At 39.7% G+C, this 21,930-nt stretch overlaps 1 protein-coding gene across 1 annotated transcript in view; it reads right to left on the reverse strand.

Annotated features, from left to right (window-relative positions):
• LOC307102055 (alpha-2-macroglobulin-like protein 1) overlaps positions 1-21,930 on the reverse strand; it is a gene marked incomplete at both ends in the record, with an annotated part of 100,420 nt that overhangs the window by 13,956 nt on the left and 64,534 nt on the right. Inside the window, 7 exons of the mRNA XM_079775512.1 lie at positions 608-713; positions 6,585-6,749; positions 9,749-9,898; positions 12,579-12,721; positions 14,782-14,845; positions 15,854-16,081; positions 16,945-17,103. Of these exons, the coding sequence (XP_079631638.1) occupies positions 608-713; positions 6,585-6,749; positions 9,749-9,898; positions 12,579-12,721; positions 14,782-14,845; positions 15,854-16,081; positions 16,945-17,103 (1,015 nt within the window). The remainder of the gene's footprint in view (positions 1-607; positions 714-6,584; positions 6,750-9,748; positions 9,899-12,578; positions 12,722-14,781; positions 14,846-15,853; positions 16,082-16,944; positions 17,104-21,930) is intronic.

Here is a 21,930-nt window from a genome sequence, read left to right on the forward strand (position 1 = left end):
ACTGCTGCATAGTATTCCATGCTACAAATGTACCACAGCTTTTTTATCCAGTCATCTACTGATGACTATTTCCAGATCTTAGCTGTTATAAATTGTACTGCTATGAACATAAGGGTGCATACATTCTTTCTGATTGGTGTTTTGGGTTTCTTAGGAGAAATAAGCAATGTTTAAGGATGATATGCCTTTCATAGTAATTGGGACAGATTGAAGTGAAACAATACTGGAGGAAAGGAAGGTAAATTAATGTGGCTTTTAAGTAATAATTTGGTTATGAAATAACAAGGGACAGCACTAAGGTGGTGTAACTAAAAATTAAAGAATGAATAAGTGACAAGTACTAAATGCAAAATTCAGGGAGAGAGAGAGAGAGAGAGAGAGAGAGAGAGAGAGAGAGAGAGAGAGAGAGAGAGAATTGCTTTACAAATCCTATATGTTGGGGGAAAATGTTAATTGAAGAAAATTTACCAAGAAGTTGCTAAAGTCACAATATTTGATACTTAGAAAAATAGCTTTTTATCCCAACCCAATCTAGCAAAGCATCACTTTTCTTTTTTGTTATTCTATTTTTCTATTATTTCATGTTATCCTAGCAGAGAAATCTCACCTCGAGGAACTCCTCTGTCCATAAATGATCCTGTATAATCCTGAAGCAGTTGACAGAAATGTGGCTTGTGGATTTTTGAGTTGGTAAAAATATTTAATCCTACAGACTAGGAGAAAATAAATTATTAGAGCATATTGGCAATCTAATCTTGAGACTTTCACTATTTTTATGCACTAGAGGCCTGGTGCACAAAATTCATGCTTGGGGGTGGGGAGTCCCCTCAGCACAGCCTGTACCCTCTCACAATCTGGGACTGCTGACTCTTAACTGCTCACCTGCCTGCCTACCTGATAGCCCCTAACTGCCCCCCCCCATGTCAACCTGATCACACTTAACTGCCCCTGCCTGATTGCCCCCAACTGCCCTCCCCTCCAGCCTGGTCACCCCTAACTGCCTCCCCACTGGCTTGGTCTCCCTTTACTGCTCCCCCTGCCAGTCTGGTCACCCCCAACTGGCCCCCCCCCTCACCAGCCTGGTCACCCCTCACTGCCCCCCTGCTGGCCTTGTTACCCCACACAGCCTGCTGTTCAGTCTTTTGGTCTTCCCTCACTAACTCCCCTGCCGGCCTGGTCACCCCACGCAGCCTGCTGTTTGGTTGTTACTGTGAGGGTGTCCCAACCAATTTGCATATTACTCTTTTATTAGTGTAGATACAGATCATAGGATCATGAAAATACCACACAATAGAGAAGAGAGCTATTTTATAAATATGAAAATGGAGTCACAGAAAGTATAGTTTATCCAGTTAGTGAATAGAAATTGGGATTAGAACCCACTTCTTCTGATTCTTATTTCTGAATTTTGTCTGCTATATGCTGATGCATTTTAGCCTTGGATGTTCTCTTTCCTTCCTCCCCTCAGAAAACAAATATAACACATATACATATATAACATATATATGTATATATATCTACACTAATAAAAGAGAAACATGCAAATTGACTGTCCCTCCACTACACTCACCAGCCAATCAGGAGCGACTATGGAAATTAACCCAACAAAGATGGTGGCAGCCATGGAGCTGGAGCGAGCAGGAGGCTTGGGTTGCCCCTGGCAATGGAGGAAGCCAAGCTTCCCGCCTGCCCTGGCCACCACTGAAGGAGGCACTTGGAAAAAAAAAGGAGGGGCTGGGATCCTGGGTCACCGGGGGTGTGTGGCCAGCCTGAAAATTGCCCTCAGCCCCTTACCCAGGCTGGCCACACCCCCATGGGATGAGGGTTCCTGCTGGGGGGCATGGCCAGCTTGTAAACAGCCATCAGCCCCTCACCCAGGCTGGCCAGGCACCCCAGGGGGGACCCCCTACCCTGAAGGGACATGGTCAGCCTGAAAACTGCCCTCAGCCCCTTACCCAGACTGGCCACGCCCCCATGGAGTAAGAGTCCCCACTGGAAGGCGTGGCCAGCCTGCAAACAGCCATTAGCCCCTCACCCAGGCTGGCCAGGCACCCCAGCAGGAACCCCTACTCTGAAGTGGGTGTGGCCAGCCTGAGAACAGCCCTCAGCTCCTCACCCAGGCTGGCCAGGCACCCAAGAGGGAACACCCACCCTGAAGGGGTATGGCCAACTTGAAAACAGCCCTCAGTCCCTCACCTAGGCTGGCCACGCCCCTCCAGCGGGGACCCTCACCCCATGGGGGCATGGCTGGCCTGCAAACCACCACAGGCCCCTCGCCCAGGCTGCCCCACACCACAAGGGAATCCCCACCCTAATCCGGGACACTCTTCAGGGCAAACCAGCTGGCCTCTCCCATGCACCTGGCTTCTGTCTATACCAGTGATGGGCAACCTTTTGAGCTTGGTGTGTCAAACTTCTCCAAAAAACTGAGCATAACTCGGGTAGTGTGTTACTTTGAGGAAAAAACTAACTACAAGACTCTAGTCGCAAATGTTTCATCCTCAGGAGCAGCAAATGTTTCATCCTCGGCATGCGGCCGTGTGTCATCAGAAATGGCTACGTGTGTCAGTGCTGACACGCGTGTCATAGGTTCGCCATCACTGGTCTATACTAATAAAAAGGTAATATGCTAATTAGACCGGGAGACCTTCCAGGAGACCTTCCGGACATTGTTCTGGAAAAAGCCATGGTGGCGAGGTCGAGGTAGAGGCGGTTAGAGGCCAAAAGGGAAGGCAGTTGTGGGTGATCAGGCCAGGATGGGATGGCAGTTTGTGGGTGATCAGGCTGGTGGGAGGGGGTCATTGGGGGTTATCAGGCTGCCGGGGGGGGGGAAGTTGGGGGTGAGCATACCAGCAGGGGTGCCAGTTGGGGATGAGCAGGCCAGTGGGGAGGGAAGGTGGGATGAGCAGGTCAGCAGGGGGGGGCAGTTGGGGGTGAGCAGGCTGGCAGGGGGGGCAGTTGGGGGTGATCAGGCAGGCAAGGGGGCATTTGAGGGTGAGCAGGCCGGCAGTGGGGGGTAGTTGGGGGCGAGCAGGCCAGCAGGCAGAGTGGTTAGGGGCAATCAGGCAGGCAAGCAGGTGAGCCGTTAGGAGCCAGCAGTTCTGGATTGTGAGAGGGATGTCTGACTGCTGGTTTAGGCCCGATCCCTATAAATCGGCAGTAGGACATCCTTTGAGGGGTCCAAGATTGGAGAGGGTGCAGGCCGGGCTGAGGGACCCCCCCCCCCTCCATGCATGAATTTCATGCACCGGGCCACTAGTATGTGTATATGTGTGTGTGTGTGTGTGTGTGTGTGTGTGTGTGTGTGTGTGTGTATATACTAGAGGCCCGGTGCATGAAATTCGTGCAAGGAGGGGGGTTGTCCCTCAGCCCAGCCTGTACCCTCTCCAATCTTGGACCCCTCAAAGGATGTCCTACTGCCAGTTTACAGGGATTGGGCCTAAATGGGCAGTTGGACATCCCTCTCACAATCCAGGACTGCTGGCTCCCAACTGCTTGCCTGCCTGCCTTCCTGATTGCCCCTAACCGCTTCTGCCTGCCAGCCTGATCACCCACTAACCACTCTGCTGCAGCCTGTTTGCCCCCAACTTCCCTCCTCTGCCGGCCTGGTCATCCCTAACTGCCCTCTCCTGCAGGGTTGATCACCTCCAACTGCCCTCCCTTGCAGGCCTGGTCCTTCTCAACTGCCCTCCCTTGCAGGCAGGGTGCCTCCCAACTGCCCTCTCCTGCTGGCCATCTTGTGGTGGCTATCTTGTGTCCACATGGGGGCAGGATCTTTGACCACATGGGGGCAGCTATATTGTGTGTTGCAGTGATGATCAATCTGCACATTACTCTTTTATTATATTAGATAGGATAGAGGCCTGGTACAGGGGTGGGGGCCAGCTGGTTTGCCCTGAAGGGTGTCCCGGATCAGGTGGGGGTTCCCTTGGGGCATGGGGCGGCCTGAGTGAGGGGCCTGTGGTGGTTTGCAGGCCGGCCACATCGCCTGGCAACCCAAGCTGAGGCCCTGGTATCTGGAATTTATTTTCCTTCTACAATTGAAACTTTGTAGCCTGGGGCTCCCTCCGAGGCTGGCAGCCATTTCTGTTGGGGTTATAATTGAAACTTTGTTGCCTTAAGCGGGTGGACCCGGCCAGGGTGTGCGGAAAGCTTTGCTTCCCCTGTTGCCAGCGGCAACCCTGGCCTGCTCTCTCAAGCTCCATTCTGCCGCCATTTGTTTGAATTTGTTTACCTTCTATAATTGAAACTTTGTAGCTTGAGTGGAGGCTTAGGCCTGGCAAGGGCAGGCAGAAAGCTTGGCTTCCTCTGTTACCTAGGAAACCTTGCTCTCTGTGGCTGTAGCCATCTTGGTTTGGGTTAATTTGCATGCTCACTCTGATTGGATGGTGGGCGTGGCTTGTGGGCGTGGATTGTGGGTGTGTCGGAGGTATGGTCAATTTGCATATTTATCTATTATTAGGTAGGATACATATATATATATATATGTATATATATGTGTATATATATACATATATATATATATATATATATATATATATATATATATGCACACACACACACACACACACATACCTCATAGCTTTATTGCAGAGAGTAATTTTTTTTATTTGAAATTATAGGGTTGAAGTTTTTTTCATAGTTTTAGTAAATTTTGCTTTGTTTATGTTTTATTGGAAAGTATCCTTTTCCCTGAATAGTTCTTCTCAATCAATCCTTTTTGTGATATATTTTTCCTCTTTTCTTTCTCTGTTTTTTTTTTTTTAACTATCTTGAATCTCTGCATGCAAAGCACACATGAAGATGCCCGCAATTACCTGATTCCTAGAGCCCACCTGTTCCCAACTTCCTGTTTCTTCAAGAGTAGCCACAGTTAAACACTACTTGCTGTCCTATCTCAGAGTACATGGGACACTGTGGGACTCTGAGCACAGTGGCCAATGCTGGTAGCAATATGAATAGGAGGAAAGAAATAAGTAACAGATGTTTAGGTGAGAAAGATGAAGGGATTAAGCAAAAAAAAAAAAAAAGACTTATGGACACAGACAACAGTATGGTAATTGCCAGAGGGAAAGGAGGATGGGGGTTGGTAGAAGAAGGTAAAAGGAAGGATAAATGATGATGGAAGAAGACTTGCCTTGGGCTGGTAAACACACAGTACAATATACAGATGATATATTGTAGAATTGAATACCTGAAATCTATATAATTTTATTAATCAACTAGAGGCCAGGTGCATGAAATTCGTGCACGGGGGTGTGTGTCCCTCAGCCCAGTTTGCACCCTCTCCAATCTGGGATCCCTCTCACAATCCAGGACTTCTGGTTCCCAACTGCTTGCCTGCCTTCCTTCCTGATTGTCCCTAAACAATTCTGCCTGCCAGCCTGATCACCCCCAATTGCCCTTCCCTGCAGGCCTGGTCGCCCCCAACTTCCCTCTTCTGCCGGCCTGGTCACCCCTAACTGCCCTCCCCTGCAGGCTTGATCACCCACAACTGCCCTCCCTTGCAGGCCTGGTCCCTCCCAACTGCACTCCCCTGCTGGCCTGATCGCCCACAAGTACCCTCCCCTGCAGGCCATCTTGTGGTGGCCATCTTGTGTCCACATGGGGGCAGCCATCTTTGATCACATGGGGGCAGCCATATTGTATGTTGGAGTGATGGTCAATTTGCATATCACCCTTTTATTAGATAGGATGTCTCTCCAATAAATTCAATTTAAAAAATCAACCAACCAAACAAAAAAGAAATAAATGTTTAAAGATGAAACAGTGAACTAATCAGCCTAGAGTCCTTTTAATCCTTCCACCACCAATGGATTTATGACTCTGAAAGTTCCAGAAGGGGGAGATTTAAATTATTGTCTGCTAGGTTGCAGACCTCTATTGAAAGATGACATATGTTTTCCTCAAGGTATAATGAGAATTCTTTTCCTTTGGGATAGTGACCAAATTTAGTCTCACAAGCTGGATAAACTCCCTTTTCATAACTCTACCTAATTATAATCAATCTCAAAGATACACCTTTTATCTGACACACCTAAAGCATGCTGACATCTCTATCCCAAGTATTGTAACTATTTTCTTCATGAAAATCTACTTTCAGTTTCCTGAAATTGTACTGCCCCAAGAGATAGATGGCTCAAGTTTTGTACTTTGGGTATTCAGTCATCCAACATGTATTTATTATGCAAATGACAACTATAATGGCTAACAACGAGGTACTCACCTTTCCAGGGGTGTCAGAGGCACTAAAGAAAATATTTTTTCACATATTATCATTTCTGAGAATCACTGAGAGGGGCATATGACAGTGGTAACTAGCTTTGGGGTCAATTTAATTAAAGTTGTGGTCCCTAAAAGTCTACCACTTGCTATTTCAAATGCCAGAGAAATTCATGATTAAATATCTGTATGTATACAAAGTTAGCTATGTGTCTGAGGTTTTCATGTTTTTCTGTTAATCATAGCTTTGTCTGGGGACAGGAGCAAGGGCAGGATCAGATTCTAGGGCTGAGAAGTCCATTTGTTCTCCAGTTTACAAGGACTTAGAGGTCAATTCTGGTTATGTTTTTAGGAAGAATTACCTCAAAGATACTGTAAACATCACCATCATCCAGGATCTGCTTTGGTGTGTAAATGATTCCGTTGTGAATTATGTCTTCTGCAATTATGCATCCTTCAATGTCTTCATTCATGAAACCATCATATTGAACATTAAAGTCTTTCTTTACTGGTAACAAATTATAGACCTGAAAAAATTGAGAAAAGAAAGGAAAAACTCTTGGATTTTGTTTTCTTATTTTAAGTGTGATAATGTTCATTCTGGAATTTCAAATCTCATAGTGTTTTAACACTCCCATGTCAACATTATAAAAACCAAATACAGGGAATCATAGAGAGATACTAAAGATTAGGGATCCTAAGCCTCTTGTTGTGCATAAGAAATTAACATAGAAAGAAATCAAATTAATTGATCCAAGTCTCAGGTCCCATTTTGGTTGTGTAACAATAAAAGCCAAGTCACCTGCCTCCCAGCCCAAATGCCTACTTTTAAAAGGAAGCAGAAAATGTGGCTAGTATAAAGAAGTGTAACAAGAGAACAAAGGCCCACTATAACCCCATCACTCAGGAATGACCTCTGTAAATACTAGATTTACTTCTTTTTTCCTTTTTATATGATTAAGTTCTTACCAAGATAAAAACATTTTTTACTCTACTATTTTAAGACCACCTTTAGCTTGAGAAAAAATTAGGTGCAGTTTTTTCTCTGGAATACATCAATTTCAGTTCAGCTTTTGCCCCAAATAAAGCCACCTGCACAGTCACATAGTGCTGGGGACATTAAAGACACTCTGGACTCCATGCAGACCTCCTAATCCGGTTGCTATCATTTTTTATCTGAACTACAATAACCTCATAACTGTCTCCATTCTTTTATTCTTGTTCTTATACTTTCAGCAGCAAACAGGTTCTTCTTAATAGATAAATCTAAACTGTCACTCTCCTGCTTAAAACTTCTCAGTAATTTACTATTGCAGTTATTGTCAACTCCAAATTCCATTCCAAGTTAACAGAGTTGATTTTCCTTACTTTCCATTCCACCTATGGCCTCTACCATCCTCGTCTGTCACAACTACATATTTATCCTTTTATTTTTTTTTGTGTGTGTTAATCCTCACCTAAGGATATTTTCCCATTGAATTTTTAGGGAGAATTCCAATTGATTTTTAGAACGAGAGAAACATCCATGTGCGAAACACATTGATTGGTTGTCTCCTGTACCCACCTGACCAGGGCTCAGACCTGGGAAGAGCCTGCAACCAAGGGACGTGCCCTTGACCGGAATTGAACCCAGGACCCTTTGGTTCGCAGGCTGACACTTTACCCACTGAGCCAAACTGGCAAGGACACCTTATCCTTTTTTAGAACACTCCGGACTTACACTTATTCTGACCTCACACCTTCAGGCATACTACTTTCATTCATTGCAATGCCTGCCCCTGTTCCTTCATTATCTGACAATCTAAGAAGACAACTCTAATCACTCTATCAAAAATTGTTTACCTCCCCCCCCAATTTCCTTGTTATTTATTTGTTTGTTTGTTTTAATACATCACAAAACTATAAGTCTAAAATGGTCCAAGACCACATCTGATTTTTCACCATTAGAACTATTTCTAGAGTAGTAGCCATCTTATAATCAAGATGTCACCAATATTTGTTAAATAAATGTGCCATGAAGCCTGTAAACTATAGGGCCCTTTTGAAAATACTTTATTATGACAGACATCTTTAAAAGACAAGTTTGAGTGGAAACTCTCTTTTGTCTATAATTAAAACCAGAGAGTAAGTGCCTGGATTTTAAAGAAAGCTTAAAAATCTGGCATTTCGCATACTATCTTGAAATGTAGTGCAATTGAAGTGGCACTAATTGAAATTTGGTTCAAATCCCACTTTTAAAATATATGTTTGGCATATTCTTTCTATAATTGCTTAGTCTATTTTAGCTGTGCTTTTTCACTCATAAAATTGAGGTTATAATACCCACCTTAAGAATTATTATTCAACCAGAGGCCTGGTGCACGAAATTCATGCACTGGGGGTGGGGGTGGGGCCCTTAGCCCTGCCTGCACCCTCTCTCAGTCCAGGACCCCTCGCTCCTTACCACCCTTCTGCTCACTGCTCCTTACTGCTCAGCTCACTGCACTTTAGTGCTGCTGTGGAGGCAGGAGAGGCTCCTGCCACTGCCGCTGCATTCGCTAGCCATGAGCCCAGCTTTTGGCTGAGCGGTGCTCCCCCTGTGGGAGCACACTGACCACCAGGGGGCAGCTCCTGCATTGAGCGTCTGCCCCCTGGTGGTCAGTGTGCATCATAGTGACTGGTTGTTCTGGTCGTTCCGCCATAATGGTTGCTTAGGCTTTTATTATATAGATTATTCATTTGTTAAAATGTGTTAAGCATCTTTTTAAAAAATATATTTTAATTGATTTCAGAGAGGAAGGGAGAGGATAAGAGAGAGATAGAAATGTCAATGATGAGAGAGAATCATTGATAGGCTGTCTATGGCATAATCAGAGATCAAGTCCACAACCCTGGCATATGCCCTGACTGGGAAGCGAACCAGGAATAGAACTGTGACCTCCCTGGTTCATAGGTAGATGCTCTACTACTGAGCCATTGAGGCCAGGTGAGCATCTTTTATATAAAAGGTACTGTGCTAGGCACAGAGAATGTTGTGGTGAGCAAGATTGTTCCTTCACTGAGAATTTATATATATAAAAGCCTAAGTGACCGTTATGACTCAATGACCGGAACGACTGGTTGACCAGTCACTCTGATGTGCACTGACCACCAGGGGGCAGACCCTCAACACAGGAGCTGCCCCCTGGTGGTCAGTGTGCTCCCATAGCCAACCTCCCGTGGTTCCTCCCCACTGCTGGTTGCGCGCCCCCCCTCCCCCCCTCAATAGGCCTCAATCACCGGCTAGTCTGAGGGACCCCACCATGCATGAATTCATGCACCTGGCCTCTAGTATATTATAACAGAGAATGAAATGAGATGATAAATGAGCACCTTGGGCAATACCTTTCTTGGAACCGAACTGAATTTCAACTCATACATAACAATACATTATGCCTGACATGCTGAAGAACGTGTCCTTTGTAATTATAATTTCCAACTTCCAAATATGGTCTTTGGTCTTATCATAGGTGCATTTTCTAATATTCAAGACTGAAATAGGACTCACTGATTGAGGCGAGAGCTCAGCTTCAGGCTTCATTAGCAGCATACTCTGGTCTACTGCACGAAGGGCACAGAGGGACTGAGGAGTGGCTGTGACCTTCAGGTTGGTTCCTGAAGCTGGCAGGCTCTTGGCTGAGGAGAAGCTCAAATTTACCTGTCAAGAGAATACGATTATAGCAGCAAATTTTTAATTACAATCTCAAAAATCTCCTCTACCCTAAAGTAGGCCTTGTTCTTTCTACACTTCCTTTCCCTTCATCTATTTTTAGAGCAGGATTAAGAGGTGACTCCACCTAGGAATGACCAGTTAACCATCTCTGGAATAAACTGAAAATGTGGTTCCAGTTACCTCATATTTCCCGCTCCTTATCTAACTGGTGAAGTATAAATTGGTTTCGATCGCAATAAGATAGACTCCTGAAGGGGAAGGAGAACACACATGCTGACTAAGTTATATACCTGTGGTAGCTGACCACTCTCCATGCAGTGTTTTTGTGATGAATGGCACTGACTGTTTTGCATGGCACTGGAGAAGAAATCACTTTACCTCTGAGACCAGCCAACCCAAGTCTCCTCTGGTTGGCAGTCTTAGTCATGTGATATTCTAAAGATGTGTAGTAATGTTTAGTGGGATCAGAGGTGTATTGAGTCTTAAAAATTAAACATTTAATATACATCCTGAGTTAACTGGTTTAGAAAATTCAAAGAACTGCGAATAAAGAATAAAAAGTACAAAATAATGGAAAATTATGCACAATTTTTTAGAGATTTGATTCTGCTTTGGCCAGTAGCAATTCATTGGTAAGTGAAGCTATTGGGTCCTTATGTTTGTGTAAACACTTCTTGAGTGAAATATGAGTTTTATCTTATAGTCCAAAACATAAAATAAAATAATATAAAATTAAGTTACTGTAGTAGCATCAGGTAACATAGGTTCTTGAATTGAAAGCTGATTTGGATTGGAATGAAAAGTCAGTGTGTTTAGTAAAATAATATTTGACTTGGATTGCTGAATTTAACTATAGTAATTCATTTACACTGTCTAGTGAATTCATGTAATGGTTTGGATTTATGTATTATGAGACGTACATGAAAAAAATAATTGATTTTTCCTCTAGATGTTATAGTAGTCATATCTACAGTTCAATATACTATGAAAATACTGCTTATGGAGACCTCTATTTTAAATGTTTGTTTTTATTTGTATAAAATTTAATTTCATTATAATATGTTTGTGAATATGTTCATATCAAGTCAGTTATTTGGAATTATAATAAACTGAAAATATTTTTAGCTAAGAAGTGAATATATTAGAAAACATAAAATGTTTTACTGATCTGAGAATGAAAAAAGAACTTTAAGCCATATTTTGGGAGTCTGTACCTACTTATATTAAGCAATGTTATCCTCAATGAATAATTAGATCCAGTTAAGAATGTCAGGCAATTTAAACTGCTACATAGTATTTAACGTATATGCTAAATCTGTTATTTATTTATATATTTATTTTTAATCTGTTATTTTTAAACTAAGAAAGAGGTATATGAATTTTGACTAGAAAGCAGTTTTTCTTTACCTCAACAATGATTGAAAAAAATATTTAAAGTATATTGGTTTGAAGGAAGACACGTCTAAATCTGACCTGGATCTTTCTTCACATTCTTAGCCTACTCTGTTTGCTCTTCATCCTGTCAGAATGCCTAACTTCTAGGGGCCTTAACTTTTAACTTTCACAGCCCCCTTTTATAATTTTTTTTTTTGTTAAATAAAAATAATCAACTTCTAAATACTGTAAAACTCTTCAACTATAATTATTATTTTTCATAACTGATCTCCTTGCCTGATCAATGATAAATTAAAAGATATTTGACCTAAGGCCCATGGAGGTTTGCTTCTCTATGTAAGTCTTATGGTGTTGCACAGGAGTATTCATATGTTTTGCATCACAGAGAGACCACTGCTAGAATGAGTAAAGGTGTTGAAAGCTGTAGCATAACACGGCCATTCTTAGGCCCAACAAACTGCTATCTGTCCATAATGAGCAACAAGGGCATTGAAGTTCAAAGCAGGAATTTCTTCTGGTTCATGTAAAACACACAGGACATCCAAACAGGACAGGAACTATGCTCTGGGACACCTGTGCTTCTTTAATAGCATGCTTTAGTAAGGTTGAATTGAAAATGGATATCAGAATCCACTGTGCATTTTTCTTAGATCATTGTATAGTAAGACATGGATAACTTAAATATAGTTCTCATTACAAGGAAAGTTCACTTGCTATAGATGCGTATTGTTTTAACCTCCAGAAGACCAATGTTAAAGAGTTCTTCTAGGCATATTTTTAAAAAGATATTATTAGAGTGCTCAGGCTATGTTTCTCAAAGTGGGATACGCACATATACCCCTGTTCTGTATCAGCAAACTAAATTTAAATTCACAAAAGTTACTGGTTTCTGTAGTTGTACATGGAGGTGCATCAGAGGGGCATGATGGGATAAAATTGAAACATCCTTTTGAAACATTATTTTTAATTGAAAAATATTGGAACAAAACCACTCAAAAATGAAAACTATTAAAGGTTCATAATGGAATAGGTTCTGAATTTCACATGAATTTTAAGATAAAACCAGATACAAAAAATTGTGTTTATGGCAGTCTGCTTTGGATTCCTCCACTAGACCTCTCAGGGTATGGCATCACTCTCTGCTTCTAGGGACCTAGGGAGGCAAGTTTTAGGACACTATATGGCAATATTTTAATGCACATATGTTCTTATTTTCCATATTTCCAAAAGGGAGTTGGATAAAAGGAAAGGACTTAAACAAAACACCCACCTTATTGGCAAAACAGTTTTCAATCTTGAGTTTCTGTGTATCTGCAACAATTTCTCCATTTGGTAAAACAGTATAAATAAGCAACTGGGCAGTAGGAGCAATCTCTGATTCCACTCGAAAGGAGAAGGAAAATACCCCCTTTGCTGGAGAATAAAGAAGTCCAAAAAAATAGATTAAGAAGAGGGAAGAGGTCTCAATTTTACAAAGAAGAGATTCTCAAATAATTTTACTTATTCATATTTGGAGTATACTGAAGTAAGAAAAGACTTGCATTTACATAATTGTGCATATAATAGTGTTCAATAAATATATGCTGAACTAAATGATATTTTTCCTTGAAGATTTAGATTACTTTACTCATTTCCTCTGTTTAAGTATATAAAAGCCATTTAGAGCATGTTTCAAATTTTAAATTAAACAAGATGTATTAAGAAAGAAGTCCAGAGTAGAACTTGTAGAAATCTTTAATTATTTCTATCAGTGCAATTCTTGTCAAATGCCTGGGGACAATTCAGAGAATGCAACTTAGTCACTACCCTCAAACTATTTACAAAAGAGCACAGACATAGGTACAAATAATCACATATAAAACAACCTGTGCCTCTGATTTTTATAAAAGAATTCTCTGTATTTATCTTAGTAGTTGCTTTCTGTGTAAATTGCATAGAACTTACATAACGTGCCTGCTTAATTTTCTCATAAATGTTCTAAGTTTGATCTTTGTAGTACAAAATTCTTTAAAAAATATACCCTTCCCATAGCTATAAAATATTTGAAGGCAGCTTGTGGTGAAAATACACAAAAACAGCATGATCAATATAAATTTGAAACAATAATACTGAAACTGTATGAAGGCGGATTTCTGGAGCAGGCTTAGACATAGGCAGGAATTAACTTTACTAACAAAATGGTTATACACTAGAGTACTTAAATTTAGCACTGAGTTTTCTACAAGTCAAAGACAAATGAAAAAACAACCATTTATATAGTTATCGTCAAATGAAATGAAGTATATTTTTTCTTAGAGAGACATTTTCTTCTCACTCCACCCCTCTAGGTACTTAATCCAGATACAATTTAACTCTATTATAAGAACTAATTTTGAAGAAATGGCTTTATGAGGCTCTTTGGTTTTTGATATGCTGTTAGCAACAACCTTCATATTACATGTGAATATTTGTAAGATGCATTTAAAGTAGTATTTTGAGGACAATGCATAGCACCAACAACTATATTAGAAAAGAAGAAAGTTCTCACATATAGCAAGAGGGACTTTGCAGATGTGATTAAGTCAAGGACCATGAGATGGGAAGGTTATATTGGCTTATCCAAGTGGGCCCAAGGTAATCACTAGAAATGCTTTTTTCTTTTCTTTTTTGTGAAATATTTTGTATTTTATATAATCTTTTATTTTTCAATTACAGTTGACAGATGACACTATATTTGTTTCAGGCATATAATCCAGTGATTACACATTATATAATTTACTAAGTGATCATCCTGATAAATCTAGTATACATATCTTTATGGCACTGGTAATTTATTATGATCTAATTTCCCATCCTAATAAATATTCACTTTTAAACCTTAAAAAAGAAAACACAGAGAGAAAAGCAGGAATGTAAGAGAGATTTGAAGATGGTGTGGTACTGGCATTGAAGATAGAAGAAGGGCCCGTGAATTAAGGAATGCAGGAGTTCTTTAGAAGCTGGAAAGGCAAGGAAACAGATAATTACCTAGAATTCCAGACTAAAGTAGCCCTGTTGACACCTTAATTATTAGCCCAGTGAGAATTTTGACCTATGAACTGTAAATAATAAATTTGCATGGTTTTAAGGCAAAAAGGGTATGGTACTCTATGACAGAAGCAATAGGAAACTAATACAAAAATATACAGAGTGAATTTTTTCTTTGGTGAATTTCTACATTTTCAATTATTGTCTGTATTTTTAAAACCATTATAAAATGAATATATTTTATTTTAGAAATAAAATTTAATATGTAAAAATACTATTAAAAGAAGAAAATATACTAAATGAACTAAACTAAACCTCTATGGCATCCTTTTGTATCAGCTTTTTCATCTTTGGTTGACAGAAGGTTGTTGATAATTTTCTCTAATGTAAAAATAATTCATTCTTGCTAAAATGCTCAAGATTTGACAATATGAGAGAAAAAAATAGGAAATCCTGATAATACTTACTGTCCCCTTGTTCAATGGGCAACACATGGATTCCTGATTGGGAGATGCTTCCTCTTGCTTTAATCTAAAGACAGAGGAAATTGCACTTATTATTATTTTTGAGCGTATATATTAAACTTAAACATATTTGTAATATATAAGAAACAATAATCTCACTACTCCAACCCAGAAGTTATTTTGGATCACCAAAGTATTTTCTTCTAATACTTTCCTATGTGTATAGTTAGACACTTTAAGTAAGAAACATACTTTTACAATATTTTTGTATTTTACTTAATATTTACTTTCTATCATGAATATTTATATTTCAAATTTTCATAGTTTTTTAACAAATGTTTTAAGATCTATTATATGCAAAACAACCTCTAATGAAGGCAGAGGTAAAATATTTATAAATATTCTCTGTAGTCTCTATTGAAAAAGCACACAAACTATTGACACTCTCTGTGTGACAAGTATTGAACTAAATAGTTTTAGGATTTTATTTAATTTGCATAGTAACCTTACAAAGTTGTTATAAATATCAACTTCAGTATTAGGATAAGATTACTGATATTTCTCTTTACAGATAAGATTAGGTAAATTGTCCAAGGTCACATAATTAGGAAGCAATAAAACTAAGATTCTAACTTATTGGCATTTTAAAAAACTTTTTCATAGAATTTTAGAGTATTATTTATAGTTAATGTTCCTATACAGAATTTCCTACACATACATTTTTTTCTTCTAACAATGACTTACTTGGGTAACTACTAGCTTTGAATATTTTTAATTTTGAGACATAAACAGGTATTTTAGCCTCAAAAATATCATATCAATTTATAATATGCCTGTGAATGTACTTTTCCCCTGAAATTGTACCAGTCATAAACTCTGTAAATTATTAGAACCTTTATAAATAAAATTATACTGCTTTATTATTTTAATTTTCAGTTCTCTAATTAATGTCAAAATTAAATATTTTTCCAGAATATTGCTTAACATTTTAATATTGATATCTCATAATAGTTAGATAGAAACCCAATCTTTTGGGGATCTAAACAATTAGAGCTACAATGGCTTTTAGTCTTACCAAATAGTAGAAGTTTAACTCCTTTTCATCTTTCAGAATGTGTCCATTCAGGATGTAGTGTGTCTGGATCTCTTGGGTTTTCCCACAGGCTATGGTATCAGCAACAGTTTCAAGGTGAATGTAACTCTTGCTTGGGGAATAAATATGTCTTACAGTGTGCTGTGCTTGTGGATGAATTTCTCTAAGCCACCAGTTATCAAAGCAGTTGCTATGCTGTTTGTAAGTGACCTAATGGAAAGAATAAAGGTCTTAAATAGGCTATTGGTTACTAATATATATTACGCATTTGTTAGTCACTCTTTATAATTTACTGAAGATTTTATGTGAATTACACTTTGTTCTATTATAGGCTGATTCTCCAAATAAAGCATAATCTGTGGATGATTTTCCCTTAAGTTTATTTTAGGTTATACTGTATTGATTTAATACATATTATTCACTCATGATCAAGACCAATTACTTTTTCTTCATACCTTTATGGCTATAAATTGCACAAGATCATTTGATTATTCAACACAAAACAAAAATAGTGTTATACCAAAGATACCAAGAAAAACCTAATCTATACTAATAAAAGGGTAATATGCTAATTAGACCAGACATCTTCTGGACATCATTCCAGATGTCCTTCCTGATAAAGCTGGGGTCTGGGGGAAGCCAACCCAGGTCCCAGGTACCTGTGGGCAGCCTGGGCGAAGCCAACTGGGGTCCCGGGTGCCTGTGGGCAGTGGGAGGAGGGAAGCTGGTGCTGGCAACCAGGGTAAGGAAGGCCTATTCTTGCATGAATGTTCGTGCATCGGGCCTCTAGTTTATTATAAAATTGTAAAAATATTGAATTTTTCAAGGGAATATCAAGATGATATAATAAATATCTCCTGAAACTATAGTACGTTATAAATAGAGTCAATTTAAAGTAGAAGTTTTCTGACAAAGAATTTTTTGTTTCTTATAATTTAAGTCTCTACATTGTTTGCTTTCTATTTCACTCTTTATTACCTTTTATCCCTACAGTCGTGTGCTTACCATATAGTCTTAAACTATGTGGCTTTAGTGATTTCTATCTTCAGTTCCAGATGCCCCTCTCCACTTACCTTCACTATAATCATAGAAGATGTGAGGTTGGTGGTATCAATGGACATGTTCGCCAAACCATGCTCATTAGTAGTAAAGTGAGAATATTCCATTTGACCCACATGGACAACTAGAGTTTTATTGGGGATTGGCTGATCCTTCTCATCAGTTAGAAGAACCTAGAAATATGAAAATGACAGCTGGTTTCAAGTGTTATATAGCCATAACATCTTACATTCTTTGTTGTGTTCACTCTTGACATCTTGGTCATTGTCATCTACTGAAGATCTTAGGACCTAAAAATAAGATTTGCTTTCTGGTCTCTAAGTTATTTTCCTTTTTGATATTTCAATTTAGATAACTCATGAGCATTCATTTGAAGATATCTCAGAGTGGACTCATGATGTTACCTTTCTAAATTTTCTCCATGTCCGGTGTTCCCTATCTTAGCATATAATGCTTCCATCCATTGCATAGTTTATGCAGGAATATTGAGGGCTTTTTATTTTTCTCTTTATGCCTATATCTAACCCATTGGCAAGGGCTATCTCTTCTCCTGGAAAACATACTTTATTGCTGTTTACTTATTTCTGAATTCATTACTACCAATCCAGTTAAAACCACAATATTTTCCCCATCTGGTTTCCATTAGCTTTCTATTTAATCTTATGTAGTCCACTCTCTTGTTGCTTCATCCTTGCTTCAAAACATTTTCTATACTGACTCAGCTAAACTAATCTGTTACTCTTAAAACCATCAGTAATTTCTCAATTCAAAATTCTAAACATATACTAACGGTCCTTTAAGTCTGTTCTAGCTTACCTACAGCTATTCAGTCAATCCAGTTATACCTTCTATCTGAGCCAGTCACACTGGCTATCTCTTAGTTCTTTACTCTTGAAAAGCTTTTCCATACTTAGAACTTTAGACCTTCTTCCATTGTTCTTAAATTTATAGGCATTGTTATAGTCATCTTTCAAGTCTTCAGTTTTCTCGTGCTTTTCTACCAACCTGAAATAACCTTGTCTAATCATATCTATATATTTTATTTACATTTTGATATGAAATACTGGAATAAATGAAAATAACATAAAATTTATAATATGCCACTAAGATGAGGAAGTTGGTAATATACTGTCAATTCAAATATTAGTATTATAAAACAAAACTGGAATTTCTTATATGAAAGAAAAAACCATGCCCAGAAATCTTGAATTTCTTATATGAAAGAAAATTGATAGATTACTAAATTGGATATTGGGCCTAAAATTTACCAATATTGAGCCTTGAAACTGAAAAACTTAAAAAAACTATTAATAAGTTGAAAAACTTAATCATTTAGATGAAAGACTATTTTTTCTATAAAAGATTATATTGCAAAATCATCCTATATAATAAAAACCTAATATGCTAAATCTCCAACTATTCATTTGACCATTCGACCAGTCGCTATCACGTGCACTGACCACCAGGGGGCAGATGCTCCAACCGGGAGGTTAGCTTGATGCTAAGGTCCGGCCCATTGGGACTAGGCCAGACAGGCCGGGCATGCCCTGGAGCCCTCCCGTGGTCCCTCCCTGGCCCCAATCATGCACCTGTGGGGTCCCTAGACCTGGCCTGCACCCTCTCGCAATCCGGAACACCTTGGGGGATGTTGGAGAGCTGGTTTCAGTCCGATCCCCGCAGGCCAGGCCAAGGTACCCCACCGGTGCATGAATCCATGCACTGGGCCTCTAGTTGTTTATAAAGAGGCAATCAAAGAGTATGCAGCCAAACTACTAAAAAAAATGAATTATGGAGGTGTGTTAGGCAGCTAATTAATAAAAATGCTTTATTTTTCTGGATTTCGTATGACATTTGCTTTTTAAAGTTGTGATTTGATATAATTTATTTTCTTATTATAAATAAATATTCATTTTCATAATAAATTTTGATTTTGTGACTAAAAACTTATTAAAAGCTATATCTCGCCGAGACCGGTTTGGCTCAATGGATAGAGCGTCGGCCTGCGGACTCAAGGGTCCCAGGTTCGATTCCAGTCAAGGGCATGTGCCTTGGTTGCGGGCACATCCCCAGTAGGGGGTGTGCAAGAGGCAGCTGATCGATGTTTCTCTTTCATCGATGTTTCTAACTCTCTATCCCTCTCTCTTCCTCTCTGTAAAAAATCAATAAAATATATTAAAAAAAAGCTATATCTCCCAAATTATGATTATATTGAAAAGATATTTTACCTGCCCAAAGATAGGGATCCCAGGTCTATAATATGAATCCATTTTTGTAAATACCAGTTTGCTTAAGGTATTTGTGATTTCACATGATCCATGCCCAGTTAATTCCAGCCCTGAAAAAAAAAAGTGCAGTTGAACAGTTCTATGTAGTCAACTTACCTCCTACCTTCATCCCAGCTTCACTCCATCATAACAAAATACCACCCATATCCCTTTTTCTTATTCTTTCCAGAGTTTCTCACTTAGAAAATACAAGTAATTTGACATTAACTCCACCTTCATATAAAAAAATATTTTTGGCATCCATAATTCTCCAATTCCTCTGGCTTCACAAGTACTCTACTTGTTCCACTTTTGTTCTTAAGTTTTTTCATCCTCTGTGATTCTGTCTCTCTCATATCCCTGCCCTCGCCCACAACCTTTTGCATAAAACATAATCCTTCACATTGGCTTAAAAATATACTTAAATTTATTACACAACTTCTCCAGCAAGATCCTTCTTTTCACTTAAAGTCCTGTCCAAGGAGAAGCAACAACTGTTGCTTTTCCACTCAATTTGTATTTTGTCTTCAACATCTAAAGTACCATTTTATCAAAATCTAAAAGATTCCCTATTCACTTCCAATATAGCAGTCTCATTTCAGATTTAATATAATGAATCTCAGAAGTAATTCATACATAATAATTATAATTAAAATTCTTCCAGTGACTTCTAAGAAATAGTATTTTTATTTTCCCCTCTATTGTTCTGACTTCTAATTTTGTTATGCTGACTTATTTGTACTATCTTTTAACTATCTAGTAGTTCCCCTTATTTGTGGGGATATGTTTCAAGACCCCCAGTGGATGCCTGCAGCCACAAATAGTACCCAACCCTATATATGGTATACTATGTTTTTTCCCATGCATATTTACCTATGGTAAAGTTTAATTTACAAATTATGTGTGCAACTTAAAACTAATAAATTATTTATGTCTGAAAATTTCCACTTAATATTTTTGGACCACGAATGATCATGGGTAACTTAATCTTTACTTGTTTCTTTCGTGGGACCATCCTTGTTCAATTCTAGCCTCAATTTAGCAATACTAAGTGAACTCACTTTCAGAACTATTGCATTTACTCTTAGGAGGATATGGACACAATGAGAATGGTTCCAGAGATACATTTATTGTTTTGATTTTGCTCTGGCTTTCTTCTTAAATTATCTAATGAATGAATCCACTTCCATTTTGATATTTTATATTATAATACACTAGTGGCCCAGTGCACGAAATTCGTGCACGGGGCTGGGGGGTGTCCCTTAGCCCCGCTTGCACCTTCTCCAATCTGGGACCCCTTGAGGGATGTCCAACTGCTGGTTTAGGCCCTATCCCATAGGGCCTAAACCAGCAGTTGGACATCCCTCTCGCAATCCAGGACTGCTGGCTCCTAACCACTCACATGCCTGTCTGCCCGATCACCCCTAACCACTCTGCCTGCTGGTCTGCTCGCCCCCAACTGACCCCCCCGCCAGCCTGATCGCCCCCAATTGCCTTCCCCTGCCGGCTTCATGGCCCCCAACTGCTCTCTTCGGCCAGCCTCATGGCCCCCAACTGCCCTCCCCTGCCGGCCTGATTGGCCCCAGCTGCCCTCCCCGGCCGGTCCCCTGGAAGGTCTCCTGGTCTAATTAGCATATTCCCCCTTTATTAGTATAGATTATCTTGGACACATTCTCATCACCATAGTTCTTTCCTATCTGCTCCTTATTTTGGTTAATGTCATTTCCATTTTCTAGGACCCAAATTTGTAATCATGGGGTTATCTTTGAATAATGTTCTGATACTAAAGGCCCGGTGCATGAAATTTGTGCATGGGGCGGGAGATGTCCCTCAGCCTGCCCTGCGTCTTCTCGCAATCTGGGACCCCTCAGGGGATGTCTGACTGCCGGTTTAGGCCCCATCCCAGCCTTGCCTGTGGGGATTGGGCCTAAACTGGCAGTCAGACATCCCCCAAGGGATGTAACAGTGTGCCAAGCAGCAGGCGGCCAGAGAGGAGCCCGAACCAGGGCCAGGCACCATGCCATTTGCACTCATCCCAGCCTGCTGCTCCTGCTGCCACAGCTCAGTAGTGCTGCTGCAGAGTTGGGAGAGCCTCCCACTGCCACAGCTGCCCTCGCCAGCCGTGAGCCCGGCTTCTGGCTGAGCGGTGCTCCCCCTGTGGGAGCACACTGACCACCAGGGGGCAGCTCCTGCATTGAGCATCTGCCCCTGGTGGTCAGTGTGCATCATAGCGACTGGTCAACCAGTCGTTCTGGTTGTTCTGTCATAACGGTTGCTTAGGTTTCATATATATATATATATATTGCGTTATAACACATTTTTCATCTAGCCTGTCCTATTCATGTTGGTTAGAATTATCTTTTAAAAATATCCACTTATTTAGATCATTCTCCTGACATATATCTAAAGTTATCCAATGCTTTTCATAATAAAGTCTAACTTCTTTAGTATATGGTTTATTTTTCTACATTAGCACCAACCTACATTTTCAGATTCTTCTGAGACCAAACACATTTGTGTTATGCTTACCAAGCTTTCCCCACTCATCACTATCTTTCAAAATATTATTCATTCTATACAAATCAGCTCAAATGAGCTTTCTTTGGTTTTGGGTTAGAATTATTCCTCTTCATACTCATTTATCCCTTATATTTTGCATTTCTGATAGTAATTTTATTATGGTTATACATCTATACCAGTGGTTCTCAACCTTTCTAATGCCGCGACCCTTTAATA

This window comes from Cnephaeus nilssonii, assembly GCF_951640355.1.
Source record: "Cnephaeus nilssonii genome assembly, chromosome: 6".
NCBI lineage: Eukaryota > Metazoa > Chordata > Mammalia > Chiroptera > Vespertilionidae > Cnephaeus > Cnephaeus nilssonii.